General features: G+C 38.4%; 1 protein-coding gene across 1 annotated transcript in view; it reads right to left on the bottom strand.

The window, feature by feature from the left end:
• Positions 1-338: 338 nt before the first annotated feature.
• Positions 339-20,096, bottom strand: part of ZFR2 (zinc finger RNA binding protein 2) — a 120,485-nt gene continuing 100,727 nt past the window's right edge. Inside the window, exons 15-19 of the mRNA XM_044671229.1 lie at positions 11,417-11,505; positions 8,178-8,273; positions 4,313-4,424; positions 3,260-3,357; positions 339-1,224 (exon numbers count right to left, since the gene is read on the bottom strand). Coding sequence (XP_044527164.1) covers positions 1,045-1,224; positions 3,260-3,357; positions 4,313-4,424; positions 8,178-8,273; positions 11,417-11,505 — 575 coding nt within the window. The 3' untranslated portion in view covers positions 339-1,044. The remainder of the gene's footprint in view (positions 1,225-3,259; positions 3,358-4,312; positions 4,425-8,177; positions 8,274-11,416; positions 11,506-20,096) is intronic.

Here is a 20,096-nt window from a genome sequence, read left to right as displayed (position 1 = left end):
AGAAAGGAAAAACCAACTTAAGTTAAAATGGAAAAATAAGCTGTTCATTATGCGAGTCTTGGCCACCTCTCTTTAGAAGGCACTCATTGGTATATGGAAAATTTCTGGGGGTTAAGTGGTTCTCAAGTAAATAACTGGTATTTTTAAAGTGAGTGCTGACTATACTTTTTCATTCTATCACCAAAGCCTATTTGTAGAGCAGCACAGAGCTCCACCTTCACCACCATTAATGGAACACATTCAGTGCTCTCAAAAGAGAAACCCACAAAGTCCAATAATAGAAACTATTCCAACTTGTAAAATGTTAACAAGTTAACAGGAATAGGTGGATTGTTTCGGGGCTTGGGGGGCTGTCTTCCCTTTATGTTGACTTTATCTAATGAAGAGCAAGAAGTTCCAGTGAAATGAATGCTAAAGCTTCACTGGCTTGTTTCCCTTGCTCAACTCTTGGCTCAAAGCTATATACCTGCCACAAGTTTGGTTTTATTTTTTTGTTTTTGTTTTTGCTCTTTTGGGAGAGCAAACCAATCTCCCTGATTCTTCTAAATCAATCTTCCTGCTGTCCAGACCCCAAGGAGGGCACATCTACATTCATTCTAGCTTGAGGATGGAACAGCCAAAGGAAATGATTTTAAGGTTCAAACCCAATACCTGGCATTTCCCTCTACAAGCTGCGATGCATATATAAAGCTTGCAAGAAATATCAGAATTAAAAAAATATGCCTGCATCCTTCTACCTCTTTTGCTGTGGGGAGGGCTTCCTCAGGAGTCAGGGAAGAGGTGGAAAGGGACAAAGTTATATGGGGCTATTGCCTAAAGGCAGTTTTGGAATGAAGCAATTTTTTAAAATGATTTAAGCACAATTTGAAAAAAAAATCTATAATACGTTATTCAAGGGAAAAACACTAAAATTGTCAAATGCCATAGACTAAACAGCAACTCATATATACATACACACATTTATAGAGGAGTACGTGTGCAACACATGTGTATGTACATATAAAATTCAATTGTGCGTGAACATTGTCTTAGCTACATCAGTGCTTAGGCATTGTCCTCATCTTCTTTTCTCTCTTTTTTCCCAACACTCTCTCCTTCCACTGCCTCACTGAAGTCTCTTCGACGTTTCCTGTTTCGTGAACCAACTCTGCTTTTAGGTGGTGGCAAAGGGTCCATTCCTAGTACTTTATGGATTTGTCTGAAAGCTAGCATCCGTAAAGCATGCTGAGAAAAACAAGGAGAAATACAAAAGTAAACATCAGGATGTTTCGCACACTGTTTTCTGAGTTTTTAGGCAGTTACCACAATTCTATTTGGCCAGAAAAACCTGAAATGATTTGGCCCAAGTTGTTACTTGTAGATCCATAAAATAGAAAAGCCAGCAAGACTCTTTGATTCAACCCAACCTAGTCCAGCCTGCTCACACCCTCATTTTTTATAGATGAGGCCATTAAGTTAAAAAGATTGAGTGTTTTGTCCAAGGTCACCCACCTAATGCCATTTCAGAAACCAGAATCCGAATCTTCTGGCTCCAAAGCTAGAGCTCTTTCCCATGTTCTCCCTCGGCATTCCTCAGCATCCACTGCCCTGCCTATTGCTGACCACATCACCGGGTTAAGAAAACACATTTCCCAGAGTGAATGAAAGAGATAAGGGACCTGTAGCTTCCCTTTTTTCGACATTAACTCAGTTTTAGAAAGTGGCCTCCATTTCAGTTAATAGAGTTAATATTTTCTTTTGTTTTGTTCCTGTGAGCTCTCCTCACTTCTGTCCTTGCTTACAGGCTGATAAAAACAGATAGTCCTACATCTGTCCAAAAATGAGAATCTCTGTATCAATGCTGAGATTAATTTAGGTCATCTATTGTAACACACTATTAGTTTAAATACTAATAGAATTATATTATTGTTCCTGAGGAATATATGATTCCTTTGAGCCCTGGTGGAGGGGAGGAGGGGATGAACTTTTTAAAGGAACCTCCATTGGCCATTTGTCTATATTGTCTGTGTTCCTTTAAGAAAGCTCTACTAAGAATATTAATGAGTAAGATATGGTCTGTTTGCCATACTAACGAGAAAAAGAATATATGATATGTTCCATGTATACCTTTGATTGAAGCTGTGAGCTTCAGAAGGGTACGGAGTGTATCCGTACATCTTATGACTTGAGTCCAACATCTGGCACAATAATGTCCTGGCTAGAGCAAAAGCTTTTTGGTGAAAAAGAACATCTAGGATACTCTAACTCTAATTCATTAAATGACAATTGATGCTGGTAACTTTATATGTCTCTTTTCTAAAGTATTAATTCTCATCTCTGTAACTACACAATGAGTGTGGACTAAATCTTTTGTTTTAAACCTTTATCTTCTGTCTTAGAATCAATACTAAGTACTGCTTCCAAGACAAAGGAGCAGTAAAAGCTAGACAATTGGGGTTAGGTGACTTGCCCAGGGTCACATAGCTAGAAAGTATCTGAGGCCACATTTGAACCCAAGTCCTCCCATCTCCAGGCCTGGCTCTCTATCCACAGAGCCACCAAGCTGCCTCTTGGACTAAATCTTAAATTGGGACTTCAAAACCACAAATGAGAGTCCATGAGAAATTCTTTATCAAGAGAGAAATAGGAACAAGCAAATACATAAGAGAGGGATCAACTTTTAATTTTGCTTTTCTATGTAGTTGTGACTGAAAGAACTATGGCATTCTTGCCTGCTGATTACAATAAAATACCAATAAAGGCTCATATTTAATGTTAAAGATTTACAAAATGCTGTCAACTTTTTGAGATACATAGTATAACTATTACAAACTTCACTGTACAGATGAGAAAACCAGCTTAGAGATAAGTGGTCAGTTTGTCATCCATGTTCATACAGCTAAATCACAGGGCCAAGATTTGAACTCCAGATTCCTGACTCTAAAGTTCTCCTTCTACTACACCAAGCTGACTTTCTAAGCGGGGAGGGAGGTGTTAATAAGTCTTAATATTTTAATTCCTAATCATGGAACCCTCATAGCAAAACGTCCTACAAACTACCTGCCTCCTCCTATACCAAGTTATCCCTAGAAAAAAAATTTAATGGTATTATTAGAAACAAATGGTGAGTTTTAAATGACATGCCAATAAAGATTACATGTAAATTGCTGAATCCATTCCAGAAACCAAACTTTAGATGCAATTATGTTATTTATACTACAAAAGCTTAAAGATAAGCTAGAAGCCTCTTAAAAAATACTGAGCCATTGTTTCTTCCTACCTGGGCACTGACTGTGACATCCTCTCGTTCTTGACTTGTCATGACATCTAGCACATCAATCTGATCTTTCTCACATGGATCCTGAAGTCCTGGACCATCTGAAATGTCAATATTTGGGAGACAAAATGAACTGGCACAAATATCAGTAGCAAGTAGAGTTCCCTTCAATACCACTTATCCACCATATAAATGGTTGGTCCATAAAGGGTCTTCGCCCAGAGGGCAGAAGTTGTTAAAGACGGATTGATGTTGGCTTTCCCTATGATCAAGAATTATTTGGTGTTAACCTCTGGTTCACTTGTAATTGTTGCTTACGTTGTAGAAAATTATGAGCTCCAGGCCTGGAGTTGAGAGGACCTGGGTTCAAATTTGACCTCAGACATTTCCTAGTTGTGTGACACTAGGTAAGTCACTTAACCCTGCTTGCTTAGCCTTTGCCACTCTTCTATCTTAGAACTGATACTAAGACAGAAGGTAAAGGTTTAAAAAATAGGGAAAAAAAGAAACTAATGGTGTTACTTTAAAATATAGGTATTGTTCTACTAAAGTTTCTAACTCATTCTGAAAAGACAATGCTTCACTGGCTTTTTACATGTACAATTTATTACTGAAAAGGATAGACAAAAGTAGTTTCTAGAAATTCCCAGAAACGGTAGTGGCTTTCTTAATAATTAAAGGACTATGGTACAAAAGGTTGTTGGCAAGTGGTCTCGTGCTGTGGCTCTGCACAGTGAGTTCATTCTAATTCATGCTGTACATTGAATTCACAACTAATTCTTCAAGGAAATATGTAAAGAAAAAGTACATAGAGCTGGAAGGAGTCTTAAAAGATCTAACTTCCTTTTTTATAGAAATTGAGGGTCCCAGAGAAGTGCTGGCCCAAGTTTATACATATTGTGGTAAGTATCCCAGTTGAGAGTCACTCTCTATACCTATTCAGTACGGGGTATTTAAGAAGTGAAGGAAAATGGTGACCACACTTCAGAAAGATCACTACACATCCTTATAAACATTTTTTTTAACTGTTTGGTCACTTGAAGGGAGTTGACTGACCTGTTAAGAGTGTTCCTGTGGCTACACACTCTAGCACTCTCCTCATGGCATCTCCTGGACGCAGAGGCCCTGATGCACTACTCAAAGCCTTTTCCACCAGAAGCTCCATTGCCTGTAGTGAGAGAGGAAGAGCAGAGAGGAGAACATAAAAATATAGACTGTGGTTGAAGGGAGGACCCCTTCATGAAATAGGGGTACTTTGTCACAGCCTAGGATCCTGCACTTCTCAGCTTCACTTTACTTTGGACATTTCCAAGGGAGCATGCTTTGTACAGAAAAAAGTAATTATCAATGAATGCAGGGATTTAACAATGCCGTTTACAGTGACATGAAAGTTTTGAGAGGGGAGCAGCTGGGTAGCTCAGTGGATTGAGAGCCAGGCCTAGAGATGGGAGGTCCTAAGTTCAAATCTGGCCTCAGACACTTCCCAGCTGTGTGACCCTAGGCAAGTCACTTGACCCCCACTGCCCACCCTTACTACTCTTCCACCTAGGAGCCAATACACAGAAGTTAAGGGTTTAAAAAAAAAAAAAGAAAGTCTCGAAAGGGTTCTTTGCCAGTCATACTGATAATATGTGATGGTCAATGGATTTCAGAAGTAAGACAGGTCTCTGTGGACCACCACCAAAATATTTCTCAGTGACCACTAATGTTTCATTTAAGCAATATCCAGAAGTAGTCAGTTATGACTGTGAGTGTTGTATAGTCAAACAACTATGTTTCATGGCCAAGAGATTATACAAAGAAAACCCTGCATTCTGAGAAAACCATCAGGAATAATTGATTGTGACTTAGAGACAAAAGAGATAGATCCAAAACTGAAGGACTAAGTTCTACCACCTGATACTTTCTGGCAATCGTTTCCCTTCTCTGAGCCTCAGTTTCCTCATTTGCAAGAGGCATAATGATACTGATGCTACTAACCTCCCAGAGTTGTTGTGAGACTACTGACACAATGTATGAAAAGAGCTTTGCAAAAGATAAAGACAGAAGGGGAACTAAACCTCTGATTTCCCTGGGAGAAGGGAATGGTCTCTTCCTAGGGAAGAATTTTCTTCTATCAATGCAGGTCAAAATCTTCTCTGCCATTTAGAGTTTTATAGAATTTCCTACGGTGTTAAATGTTTCAGTGATTTTCCCAGGGTCTCAAAGGCAGTATGTGTCAGAAGCTAGACTTAAAATCCAGGTTTTCCTAGACCCAAAAAGCCAGCAGCTTTCAATCTATTACACCTAAGGGGGAAAAAAGGGTTTTTTGGGTTCAATATATTAAAGGATGGTCGCCAGAGGATTGAACTATTATCAATCCTCAATTAAGAATAATCTCAAGCCAAAATTGACTTTTATGGAAGTTTATTTACAATTAAGGAGAGAGGAAATAAGGAAATAAGAATCTAACCCAGTAGGTAATTTACTATGATCCTCTAATTAATCCAGGTAGATCTAATTAACTCTCAGCAGAGAGTCAGAGGGCCAGAGGCCTGAGGTGAATGAAGCAAAACTTCATTCACAGAGTCTATTAAAAGAAGTTTCTTAAGAGAAGTTCAGGAAGATCCAGTCTTTAAACTCACCACGTGGACTTCAAAAGAAGACATTTAAAGTAGTCTCACCAGGGTCTCAGTGTTCCAACACTCCCCCATGAACCAGAAAAGGTCCTTCACCAGCCGCCCTCTTCAACCGAAGACCTCTCACTCACTCAACTCCCTCTTTTTAAAGGGGTCACTTATGCGTCACTTCCTGTGCCTTCCCCTAGTTTGCATGTCCAATCACAATAGACGCTTTTCATAGACCGCCTAGGGGGCAGTCAGTTGATTCTGATTCCTCACTCACTCTTGCACATGTGGGTTACGGACCTCCCAAGATTGGAGGTACTCTCACCTTTGGTGATTAAATCTAAAGACAGGCAGTGTAGACTTAATCTAATTATCACATACACTATATTACTTCTTAGGTAAAACATCATATAAATCTGAACTTCCTAATCTTCAGTGTGTCCTGGGGCTCTCTGGGCACTCTGGTGAAACCAAAGAACTCCTTTTCAGAATATTTTTAAATACACAAAAATATATATGATTACAAAAGAAATTGATTATCTTGAAATACAATGAATAAAAAAAAGTTCCATGTTCAAGGACCCCTCCTATCATAGACCCCAGGTTAAATACCCTTGATGGAAATATAAACTCATTACTATTATTAACAGTTTATAAACAAACTGTTTTTAAGTAAACAAATTTCAGTCTTATTTCAGAACCACCAGGGCTCAAAAAGAAATTGCTTATTCTCCTAATGATTCAAAATAACATAAATCCAATCCAAATTAAAATTAAAAATCACTAATTTTGGGAGCCATCTTTTACTACTCTATTAGAAAACACAAAAGTTCATGAAATAGAAAAATAGAAAATAAAATAGAAAAAGGTCATGAAATAAAAACTATTAAAATTAATAACATCCTAGATTGCCACAGAGAGAGAAAAATACTAATAAGGTAGACTAACAGGTACATTTAAAAAAACACCCTACAGACAAAGGTAAAACAAAAAACTATAAAAACTATTAAAAATGATAAAATATAGTAAGATCTACCTGAAGTAAAGTGTCAGAAATATAGAGACAATAATATAATGGAATCTACAGATAGGAAGTCCCTCAACAGTGCTTTGCTAACTTACTCTGAAGATTGGCTAATAGATCTTAGTACAATTGTTCAAACCTAGGGTGGCAGGGTAGGGCCTAAGAATATAGAGAAAGACCAGGAAGCCTTCACTCCACCCTTCTGAAGTTCATAATGTGAGAGTCCCTCATATTATTACTATAACTACAACAAGTTCACAAAACACTAACAGCTTTCAAGTGAGGTGAGTAGCATAAGAATTATTAGCCTCATTTTATAGATGATGAAACTGGGGCTCAGAAATGCCAAGTGTTTTTGTTTATAGTCACTTCACTTAGAAATTCCCTAGCCCGGGGACAGCTGGGTGGCTCAGTGGATGGAGAGCCAGGATGGGAGGTCCTAGGTTCAAATCTGACCTTAGACACTTCCCAGCTGTGTGACCCTGTGCAAGTCACTTGACCCCCACTGCCTAGCCCTTACCACTCTTCTGCCTTAGAGCCAATACACAGTATTGACTCCAAGACAGAAGGTAAGGCTTTAAAAAAAAATTCCCTAGCCCAATGTTCTTTCCATCCTGCCTCTGCTTCTACTTCATTCTTTGCTCTCATTTTTTTCTTCCTGCTCTCACTTAGATTCATGAGAATCTCCTTTTAGCAGAGTTGGAATATCTGAAAAAATAGAAGGGCATAAGGAGTGACATGCTCCATATGCCCCTCTGGCCTAATTCTTCAGTTTTCAACCAAACTTTTGTAACTATACATACTTGTTTAGTTAGAAGTTTGGATCCTAAGATTACATAATTCTAAGATGGCAACTGTAGAGCTTTCCCAAGGAAATGCTGAAGATTTCCAAACGTAATTGGACTCTTTACATGTTGGATATTGCTCTTAACCAACAGCAAAGCCAAAAGAAAGAAAATTCTGTCCCAAAAGAAATCAAGCTGATCCTTGTCACTGGAATAAATTCATTTCAGAATGACAATGGGTTTTATTATTATTATGAATATTATTATTTTTTTAAACCCTTACCTTCTGTCTTGGAGCCAATACTGTGTATTGGCTCCAAGGCAGAAGAGTGGTAAGGGCTAGGCAATGGGGGTCAAGTGACTTGCTCAGGGTCACACAGCTGGGCTGAGGCCAGATTTGAACCCAGGATCTCCCATCTCTAGGTCTGGCTCTCAATGCACTGAGCTACTCAGTTGCCCCCCTACAATGGATTTTAAAATGAGGTTCAGAGTTTTAATTTCCTTACCCAGTCTGGTAGGGCCCTCCATGTTGGCATGCGCTGACACAGATCTCGAAGAACCCTGATAACAATCACACATGACTGCAGACCATTAGCTCTGGCCTTTGAGGAAAGAAACAACACTGTTTACTCATAGAAATAAACACTAATAAAGGAAATTTTTTTTCTAAATGATCCTGAAGAAATACCATTTAAAAAATATTAACATGAATAGAAAAAGGCCCTCTGATAAGCAGCTGGGAAAATGTACTGTTAGAACAGAGAAGGGATTGGTTGCTCAGAACTTCTGAACCATTCCTGTGATTTCATTGGTGTACCAAACTCTCATCAAGAAAACTTCCTTTACCAGGAAAATCAGTTCTTGCTTTGCAACTTATATTCTTACTGAGTTTCTTTGGACACAGAGAGGTTAAAGTGACTGTCAAGGGGCATAATTCATCATCATCATCATCATAGATGTTTATACTAATCACTAATGTTTATACACAAATTTAAAATTTGCAAAAGCACTTTATAGGTATCATCTCATTCAATTCTTACAATTCTGTTGAGTTGCTATTATTATCCTCATTTAACAGATGAGGGGATTAAGGCTGAGAGGCTAAATGACTTGCCCAGAGTCAGAGATAGGCAGTGTCTCAGTCAAGATTCAAACTCAGGTCTTCCCAAATCCAAGGCCAGCACGCTAGCCCCTAAGCTAAGCTGTGTTAGAAGTGGAACTTGAAGCCCTTCCCTCTCCTACCACCAGCCCCTGTTGTACTCCACCAAGATCTTCATTATGTCATGTTGCCTCTTTTTATTCTTTAAATAAAAAATGACAGCAGGCTCTCTAAGTAAAAAACCAAGGAATTGCTGGCTTTCTAAAACCTGCTTCCCAACTAGCCAATTTTGCTTGGAATTTTAATAATTCCACCACATCTGGCTTTCTCCTGCCCTCCCTCAATTCACCTTCTATAATATAGCCACCAAAGGGATTTTTCTAGAAGCATAGATTACATCACATAAACCCTCTACTAGTACTACTCTCATCCCCTCTTCATTAAACTCCAGTGGCTCCCTTTTGACTCTAAGATTAAACATAGATTGTGCTCTGTTTGACATTTAAACCTCTTAACTGCCTGGCACCTTCCTATTTTTTCTATCTTCTTAGATATTACTTCTCTCCTTGAACTTTGCAATCTAGTCATGCTATTGTAGAACCTGCTGTCCCTATAACCAACATACCATCTCCCAGCTCTGGGACTTCGTATTATCTGTACCCAGAATACATTCACCCCCACTGCTTTCATTTAGAACCCTTGGTTTCCTTCAAGCCTCAGTTCATCTTTTAAACAAAGCTTTTCATGATATTTCCAACTACTGGCACACACATTTTGAACATATAATGTATATATTTATATATGTTCATGTTTCTCCTATTAGAATACAAGTTCTTCAAGAAGGGAGATTGTTTAACTTTTGCCTTTGTATTCCTAGAACTTGGCGTAACACCTGGCACAAAGTTTAACCAACGCTTGCTGATTGACTGATGAAATGAATCCATGAATCAGTTCATAACTGATGAAATGAAATATACTACACACAACTGTCACCACAACTCATTTTATAGATGAGGAAGCCAAAGCCAAGAGACAATAAGTGATTGTTCAATGATTTGTTGACTGCTAGAGCTAGAAGGGGCTTTAAAAATTCTTCTACTCCAACTACCTCCCATGTGAAAAAACTGACCCCAGAGATTAAGTGATTTCCTCAAGGTCACAAGGCTGGTAAAAAGAAAGACTAACACACAACTTTGGCTTTCCTGATTCTTTGTCAAGTACTTTTACCATAATACCACACTGTTTTCCTAAATAGGAGATCCCTGAAAATGATTTTATAGAAATAAGACTTATTTCTTAATGCATGAGACTATAAAATAAATCTAAATTCAAACATAGCATTAAAAATGGGAATTTCTGAAATTCCTAATTTCCATGCTGCTTTAGGCTGTTATAGAATTTCAGAGATGAAAAGGATACTAGGTCACTGAGTCCAAACCCTTCCTTTCATAAATGAAGAAACTGAGGCCCAGAGAAGGTATGGGACAAACAGATCCAGCAAGTCTAACCCACAACTGAGCTGGAATAACCTCTATAACAGGTATTGTAAATATTACCCAGACAACGTTTGAAGAGTTCTAGTGACAATGGTTGGCCATTCTACTTTTAGAGAAAATATCTAGCAAATTTTATTAGAGTGACATTTATACATTAAACCAAAATATGCCTGCACATAATTTCATCTTGTTCTGTAGGCTCAGGCAAATAAGGCTAATCACTATTCCAAATAATAACTCCAGTATTTGATGAAATATAACACTCTGGAGAAGGTCTTACCTGGCCAACCATCCAGTATCAACTCCCTCTCTTTTCTCTCTTCTTTTGTGCAGAAATAAAAATTCTCAAATTAACCTATTATTATAGTAAAAGGAGGTCACTAATATCTATTTGATGTATATGAAGATGGAGTACAGAGATTAGGGAATAGAAATGTTAGAGTTTAATATGAGTTAGGAATGTTGTTTGAAGTTAGTATTAATAATATAGACAGAGTTGTTGCAAATTTCTTTATCTTAGGTTAGGAAACAACATAGATAATTGTTCTTAAATATTATGATAATGTTCGTATGTTATGTTTATGTTCAAATGATGTGTTCATGGAATGTTGTATTCAAATCCCACACTTTCCCACAGAAATCTACCCTAAACCCTTGTCATTAGCTTTAGGCTAGTTAGTTAGTTAAGGCATTAGATAAGGTAGGATTTATTATTTTGGGGAAGGGATAGTTAATGGGATAGGAACACATAGTTATGATTAGTATAGAGTAGAGATCATCCACGGACAAGAACAGCTGGAAATTTACAGGTTGAAATTTCCAAAAACAAAACGGCATTCATGTTATATTGAATCTCTGGGAGCTTGAAGTTCACTGTTGATTGACAGGTGAATCAGTTGGATGGAATGTTCCCAGAGAGGCATGCAGGAGAGAGCAGTTGAGAACCCTGACAGAGGTTCTTGGGTCTTTACCTGTCCCTGAGGCTAGAGATCAGGTGTGGATCCTGGTCTTTGGAGATAGAGACTTGCAAATTCAACCCTGCAAGCTCCTCCTGTATCAACTCCCTCTCTTTTCTCTCTTCTTTTGTGCAGAAATAAAAATTCTCAAATTAACCTATTCAATGTTCACATCTACCTGGAAAGCACTTTACCTGGAACCACTTGGCATGGCGAAGGGCAGCCAGTGACTCTAAACATTTTCGTTGACTCAAGACATCTACAGGATCAGGTTGAGACTCTTCTATTTTTCATAAAAGAAAAATGAAAACAAAGTCAGGTCCCAATAGAGGTATATTTAGAAGAAAGGTGACAATTTCTGTCTTTACTACAAATTTTCTCCAGACTATTTCCTTAGTCTAGGCCAATGATTCCCAAAGTGGGTGCCACTGCCCCCTGGTGGGTGCCGCAGCAATCCAGGGGAATGGTGATGGCCACACTTTTTTTGTATTACATTCTATTCTGAGTTCAAGAAATAGGTTCATAATTTCCAGGGGGCGCTAAATAATATTTTTTCTGGAAAGGGGGTGGTAGGCCAAAAAAGTTTGGGAACCACTGGTCTAGGCCTCAAGTTGCTGATCCATAAAATAGCATTAAAGTCTTATGCAGATGGCTAAATGTAGTATGGAGGTAACCCTATGTTCTTGAAGCCTATGCTACTATTACACAGACTGCTAGCATGCCTGACAGGATGTAAATATAGTCTTAACAAATGACTATTTCTGTTCTGCTAGAACTAGCCTAGTAAAATAAAAAGTTCATCATTAGTAGGCTGGCCACTTGAAGATGATTTCTTTGGCCCTAGAAACCCATGAAACAAAAAACAAAACCAAATATCAGATCTCATTTCTGTGCAGCCCACTTTCCACTTCTGGCTCCAGGAAGAAACAAAAGTCTTATAGACTATCCAAAAGCCTCACATCTATACATTATGGACACTTTTAAAAAAGAGAGAACTGGGAGGATACAGACATGGCAAGCAACAATATCACAATATATTAAATTAATTACATTTTAACAACTAAGAAATGACTGATCACTGATGTGACAGTCATTTCAGTGTCAGACATTTGTGTACAGCCAGACCAAAAATGGAATCATTGATCTAGATCAAATCAGAGGCTAGCTAGCCCAATGCACTTATTTTGCAAACAATAACCTGGTGAAAAATAGAACAAATAAAAAAGGCCCTATCTTCAAGAAGCTTCTAACATTGAGCTGAGATGGGCCAAATACAAAATAATTTGAGTAGAGAGGAAGCATTAATAACCAAGGAGATCAAGAAAAGTTTACTGTAGAAGTTCCTGAACTGAGATTTAAAGGAAGTTCAAAAGTGTGATAGGTAGAGAAAAGTAGAGAGAACATTTTAAGCAGGACATAACAATAGTAAAACCTCCCTACCCTAGAAAAGGTTATTAGGGCTCAGTCTGAATTTTAAAATGCACACACAAAATTTTTGAGGAAATAGTTTAACTACACTTAGCTATTTATAGTTATTATTAGCATAACAGAATAGACAAGAATTATTTGTAAAGGACACTAAGATTAGCAAATGCTGCCACCAGTGGTTTTCCGGTTTGTTGGCCTTTACTGCTCTGTGGCTAAATAGTTTCTTGAACTAGAAATTAATCAACTTAACTACCTTCTTTTTAGGAAGGTTAGGAGAAGAGTAGATAGGTACATATGTAAATTTCATCCAAATACTTTAAAATCCAAATATGCTAAATGAGTGGTCAGGCAATGTGGTTCTAACATTTTGTCCAATCCAAAAACCTGTCTTGTCTAGTCAGTTCACAAGATGTCTGCTGAATGAAATAGTTGGCTTCATAAGAAACTTTTTATAGGTGACTTCACAGGAAATGATGCCAAATGATACCAAATCTACAGTCCATCAATAATAGTAACTGATATTTATGGAATCGTGTAAAGTTCATACTTTAGAATAATTATCTCATTTGAACATAACAAGAGCCTAACAAAGTAAATACTGCATTTGTTAGTAGGGATAGAATCTAGTAAAGGGACTGGATCTATGATTTCACTAAAACAGGGAACTCTGGGTGAGAAAAACTCCACCAATGCAGGTTGACCTCATTTATGTAGCTTCGTTTTAGAGAGCTGTCTAGCAGAGGTGTCTAATCCAAACAGAAACAGCTCACCAGAACAGCATACTGACTTAGAAAACTACAAGTAAACATTATCTATGTTTTATTGCGTTTTTATTTACTTTGTTAAAACATTTCCTAAATACATTTTTAAACCCTTATCTTGTCTTAGAATTGATACTAAGTATCTGTTCCAAAGCAGACAAGCAACAAAGGCTGGGCAACTAGGGTCTCTGAGGGCAAATTTGAACCCAGGATCTCCACTCTCTAGGCCTGGCTCTTTCCACTGAGTCACCTAGCTGCCCCCAATTATATTTTAATATCATTCTGACTACACTTGGGAGTTTTGCAGGGCTTGAGTTTGACATGTCTAGAGAATAATGCAAGGGTCACAGAGGCAAGATTTGAATGCAGTCTTCATAGTTTCAAGATCAGTTCTCTACCTACTACTATAGGCTGCATTTCTTCAGCAAGGAGTCACCAAGTACAAAACAGAGAATTATGAGACCTTACATTTGCCTTTCCATTACATCATCTAGCCACTGAGTCTTCTATTTGCCCTAACACTATTCACTCCAGACCCCTTGACCGCATTGCCTCTTGTCTTCTGAACCTGAATCTTCCTATATGTGCTGCCTTTTGCTATTAAAAAATAACCTGAGAACAAGAACCAGTCTCACCTATTTGTATCCCCAATAATCACATAGTAAATGGTTTTTCATTTATTCATTTTATTTGAGACCACCATAAAGATAATGGAAATGTATTTGGCAAAAAATACACTGGAAAAATGTCTTGCTATTAAGAAGAAAACTTCCAAGACAGATATATTCTCTTCAGATGTATCATTACTATAGAAATTCTTTCTTCAAGAAGATGGAGGGGGGTAGTGGAAGCAAGATAGTGGAGTAGCAATAAAAAGTTCAGCAAGCAGCCTTCAAAAAAAAATACTTCAGACAGATCTAGAAAAGATACCAGATAAGAACTCTTATTGAAAAATCCAAGAAAAAAGTCACACTAAGTCAAATCTCTAGCCTGGGTTAGCACAAAGAGGCAGAGAGGTCTGGGGTCACTAGGGAGAGGGGCTAGACCAGTGATGGTGAACCTTTTAGAGACCGAGTGCCCAAACTGTAACCTTCACACCACATATGGAAACCACCCCCCTTGCCCCAGACAGGGAAGGGAGGAAATGCTCCCATTGGGCTGCTGGTCAGAGGGGCAAGTGATAGGAGAAATGTCCTCAGGCAAGTCTGGAGAGGGGGGGGAGCAGCCCCCTTCCATACACTGGCACACATGCCATAGGTTTGCCAACAGGAATCTAAATAGCAGTATGTCCCAGAGCACTCTATAGCAGGGAAAGGCTGTTCCCCAAGGCAAGAAAAAGCCCCAGACTCAGAAAAGAGGGGTTAAACATGTACACTTCACTGTAATAGATCCTACCTAGCAATTCTGTCACTCTGCTCATTTCTGAGCCACAGATCCAGTGCAGATTGAAATGGGAGCTTGTGCTTATGGGTGATGTTCCAGAATGAAGAATAATTGTGGCCTTTAGACTGTGTACAAAGGAACAATCTTGGAAGCAAACAGTAGCTATGTGGCTCTGTCCCCAGGAACAGAATGGGGTTTCATTTCTAGCTACTATCTACTCTGTAGCCTGCAGGGGAATAATTAGGAAAAGAATGCAGAACAAAGGGGTCTCCAGTTCTATTGTTCTGAAACAATGGAGCTTTCCATCTGGCTGATAGTAGCTGAAGTCAGCAGTAGGGTACTAAAACTCCAAGAAAGAAACCTATGGGCCTATTGCTCAGATCCAAACCCACAATAGGAACTTGCATACATTAGACCAGGGAGGTGGCAATCAGGTTTTTCCCTGGACCAAAACAATATGGGGGCAATGAAAGCCTGTAGATCCTTAGCTGAGTTTTCCCTGAGACCCTAGAATAGGATAATACTTAATATCCCAAGGAAGCAGCAGCAGGATCTGTCCAGATATTCCCTCCATAAGTAAACAAAGCCCAGATCTAACATAAAGTCCAAAGTCAGGAAAGAGAATAATGAGCAAACAAAAAAAAGAGACTCCCCATAAAGAGCTTTTATAATGACAGAAGTGCTCAAGACTCAAACTCAGAAGACGGGAATGAACAAGATATCTACAAGCAAATTCTCAAAGAAAAACACAGACTTGGCACAAATTCAACTAGAATTCCTGGAAGAGATGAAGCAAGAATTGTTTTTTGTTTTGTTTTGTTGGATTAAAATGTTTTTTATAAATGAAATGAGAGCATAAGAAGAAAAAATAGAAAAAAATGAAAGCTATGAAAGAAAAAATTGGATTCAGGATTCAAGTAATAAGTTTGACACAAGAAGTACAAAATGTTGTCCAAGCAGAAAACTCCCTAAAGGTCAGAATGAACTAAATAGAAGTTAATGGTTCTTTGAGAAAATAAGACATAAAAACAATGTCAAAAGATGAAGAAGAAGAGGAGAAGGAGAATGTAAAGTATTTCATAGCAAAACTACCAACCTTGGAAAATAGATCTAGGAGAGATCATTAAAGAATCACTGGACTATTTGAAAACCAAGATGAGAAAAAATAAGCTTATAGAGCATATTTCAAGAATTCATAAAAGAAAAGTACCTAATCTCTTAGAACAAAAGAGCAAAGTATAAATAGAAAGAATCCACTGGTCACCTCCAAAAGAAACTCTCAAATAAAAAATTCCCAGGAATACCATCATACAGAGGTTTTGGGTGACAGAAAAAATCCAAAATAAAGAATCCAAGTACCAAAAAGCCAGTCAAGATCGTACACAACTTAGCAACTACCACTATAAATGAGCAGAAAGTTTGGAACATGATATCTCAATATAGACTTCCATACAAGAATAACTTACCCAGTAAAATTGAGTTAATCTTACAGAGGAAAAAATAGATTTTTAATGAAACAGAAGCATTCTTGATGAAAAGCCCAGAGCTGAGTAGAAACTGAAATATAAACATAGGAGTCAAGAGAAAAAAAAAGGTAAACGTGAATGATAATTATAAGGATAATAAAACTAAATAAGGATAAACTATTTATATTCTAGTATGGGGAGTTGATATATGTGTTCCTTCAGAACTCTATCATCATCAAGGGTCACAGAGAGGGAGTAAAAGGAGACAGAGGGGCCTCTGAATGGCTGTTATATACTGATAATCTTAAAAGAAGAAAAGAAAGGGATGGGAAGATGAGTACACTAAGAGGAAGAAAAGGAAGAGGAATTAGAAGGAAAATTACCTTATATAATCATATACAAGTAAAATCTATACAAACAAGGAAGAAGGAGTGAGGGGAGCAGCTGACACATAACTTACTCTCATCTGAACTGGTCAAAGGAGGAAACAATACAAACACACAGTTGGATACAAAAATAATTTCCTCAAAAAGGAAAAAGGAGGGAAAAGGGAGAAAGTGGATTTAGAAGAAGAGTAGATCAAAAGAGTAATTAGTCCTAAAAACAAATTTTAAATAAGGAGGCATAAAAATATCCATAGCTCGAGGGATTCCGGGTTAAGATGGTGGCAGAGTAAGAAGCAGCTCTTAACCTCTCCTGACCGAAACACACAAAACTCCTCAAGGGGACATAAAAACAAGTCCAGACGAACAGAGGAACCCCACAACAGGGCACAGCGTGGAAGGTATGTGGAATCGGGGCATTTCCATGCTATAAAGGGGTGAAATAGCTCTCACTAAATCGCGGGCTGAGCAACCAACCACCCCACCCCCACCCCCTCCACACACAACACCTATAGCGCCGAAGCCAGCTAAAAAGAAATAGAGCAAGTTTGGGGCACCCATCAAGTCATTGGCAGCTCCAGGGCCTGTTCCTGAGAGCAACAAGATTTAGGACCCCAAAAAGCTAACGAACACACACAAAATCTGAGCACGGGAGCAGGGAGCCGAGAGCCGACGCAGGGCGCAGAACGCGGGCTCAGAGTGCAGGCGCGGGTGGAGGCGTGGGTGGAGGCAGACACAGCCAGGAGCTAAAGCTCTGAAACCCTGAGTGGGGAACCAGTGCAGACGGGTATACGACTGTGGAAGCAGCGCCCTGAGACTTGTAAAGGAACCTCCGGCAGAGGACCTAGCAAGGGGGTCCACCAGGGGGCTTGACCTTGGAAAAAACCAGAACTCAGACCTCAGGAGCCAATAGACTGCGGACAGACCTTGAGCGCAAGGATAAACCTGAGAAGCTGCTGGGCTAACGATGGCTACCCAGTCTCAGGAAGTTCAGAAGAGAAAGATTAACAACAAGAAAAAGAAGTCTTTAACACTTGACAACTTTTACACAGAGAAAATCCAGACAACTGAGCAAACAGAGGAGGAGAACAAACAAGCATCTGGACCCTCCTCAAATAAGGAAAACTCCTCACAAGCTATGGAAGAGTTCAAAACTGAGATTTTGAGGAAAATGGAAGAGATCTGGCAAGAAAATAACAGTTTAAAAGGTAGAATCCTGCAATTGGAAAGTGAGGCTCAGAAACCAAATGAACTGATAAGCAAATTGAACACCAGAAATGACCAGATTGAAAAGGAATACCAGAAGATTATGGCCGAAAAACAGAAGATCATAGCCGAAAACCAATCCCTAAAGGCTAGAATTGAGAAATTAGAAGCTAATGATCTTTCAAGACAACAAGAACAAATAAAACAAAGTCAAAAGACTGAAAAAATAGAAGGAAACATGAAATATCTCAATGAGAGAGTGACAGACCAAGAAAAACGGTCTAGAAGAGACAATTTGAGAATAATTGGTCTTCCAGAAAAACCAGAAATTAATAGAAACCTGGACTCCATACTAACAGAAATAATTCAGCAAAATTGCCCTGAAGTCCTACAACAAGAGGGCAATATAGACATTGAAAGGATTCATAGAACACCTGCGACATTCGATCCAGATAAAAAAACGCCCAGAAATATAATTCCCAAATTCAACAGTTTCCAAGCAAAAGAAAAAATCTTACAAGAAGCCAGAAAGAGACAATTCAAATATCAAGGAGCACCAATCAGGATCACACAGGATCTGGCAGCCTCCACTCTAAAAGATCGCAACGCTTGGAATACGATATTCAGAAAGGCAAGAGAGCTGGGCCTGCAACCATGGATCAACTACCCATCAAAATTGACTATATATTTCCAGGGGAAAGTATGGGCATTCAACAAAATTGAAGAATTCCAGGTTATTTGCACAGAAAAGACCAGGGCTAAATGGAAAGTTTGATATCCAACCACAAAAATCGAGAGAAACATGAAAAGGTAAATAAGATACAGAGGGGAAAGAAAGAAAACATAATTTTTATATTTGCCTTTTTAAGGGCCTCAGTGAGATCTAATTATCTGTATTCCTATGTAGAGAAATGTTATGTATAATTCTCTGTAGTGAACTCTATTCACTATTATAGTATTCACTATTATAGTAATCAGAAGAATAAGGGTGGAACACTAAATAATCTAAGATGACATGGGGGATGGGAAAGAGGGGGTGAATAGCAGGGGACACCAAGAGAAACTTGAGTGAATAAGAAAAATAGGATATTCTATTACACACAAAGAGGGCATGGGAAGGAGAGGGGACAAATACTATTATAAGAAGAAGAGGAAGAGAGCATTAAGAGGTAATAATCAAACCTTACTCTTAGTGTAATCAACCAGGAGAGGGAAGAGTAGCTATACTATCCATCTGGACATAAAACTCTTATCTAACTCTTCTGAGAAAGTTAGAAGGGATAAACCAAGGGGAGCAGGGGAGTGGGGAGGTCAAAAAAAGGGAGGGGAGAAGAGGGAGGGAATTCATAAGGCCTTTAAAAACAAAAAGAGAGGGGAAAATAAGGGAGGGGGTAGAAAGAGAAGTTAATCAAGGGAGGGGATAAGGGATAGCGGCTCAATAGCAAACCACTGGTTTAAAAGGAAAAAGTATTAGAAAAAGGGGGTAGGAATAGGGGAGGATACGAAAATGTCAGCAAATGCACAACTGATGATTATAACTCTGAATGTGAATGGGATGAACTTGCTCATAAAACGGAAGCAAATAGCAGAGTGGATTAGAAACCAAAATCCTACCATATGTTGTCTACAAGAAACACATATGAGGCGGGTAGACATACACAAGTTTAAGGTTCAGGGCTTGAGCAAAATCTTTTGGGCGTCAAATGAGAAAAAGAAGGCAGGAGTGGCTATTATGATTTCTGACAAAGTCAAATTAAAAATAGATATGATTAAAAAAGACAGGGAAGGTCATTACATCCTGATTAAAGGCAGTATAAACAATGAGGAAATAACACTGCTCAATATGTATGCACCAAGTGGCATAGCACCCAAATTCATAAAGGAGAAACTGGCAGAGCTCAAGAAGGAAATAGATAGTAAAACCATACTAGTGGGAGATCTAAATATTCCTCTTTCAGATCTAGGTAAATCAAACCGAAAAATAAATAAGAAAGAGGTAAGAGAGGTGAATGAAGTCCTAGAAAAATTAGATTTAATTGATATGTGGAGAAAAATAAATAGGGACAAAAAGGAATACACCTTCTTTTCAGCTGCACATGGCACATTCACAAAGATCGACCATGTTATAGGGCATAGAATCATTGCAAACAAATGCAAAAGAGCAGAAATAATAAATGTAACCTTCTCAGATCATAATGCAATAAAAATAATAATTAGTAAGGGCACCTGGACAGGCAAATCAAAAAC

The sequence above is a fragment of the Gracilinanus agilis genome, chromosome 1 (assembly GCF_016433145.1).
Source record: "Gracilinanus agilis isolate LMUSP501 chromosome 1, AgileGrace, whole genome shotgun sequence".
NCBI classification, from domain to species: Eukaryota; Metazoa; Chordata; class Mammalia; order Didelphimorphia; family Didelphidae; genus Gracilinanus; species Gracilinanus agilis.
Note: the sequence above shows the minus strand (reverse complement) of the source record. Positions and strands in the feature narration are given on the sequence as shown.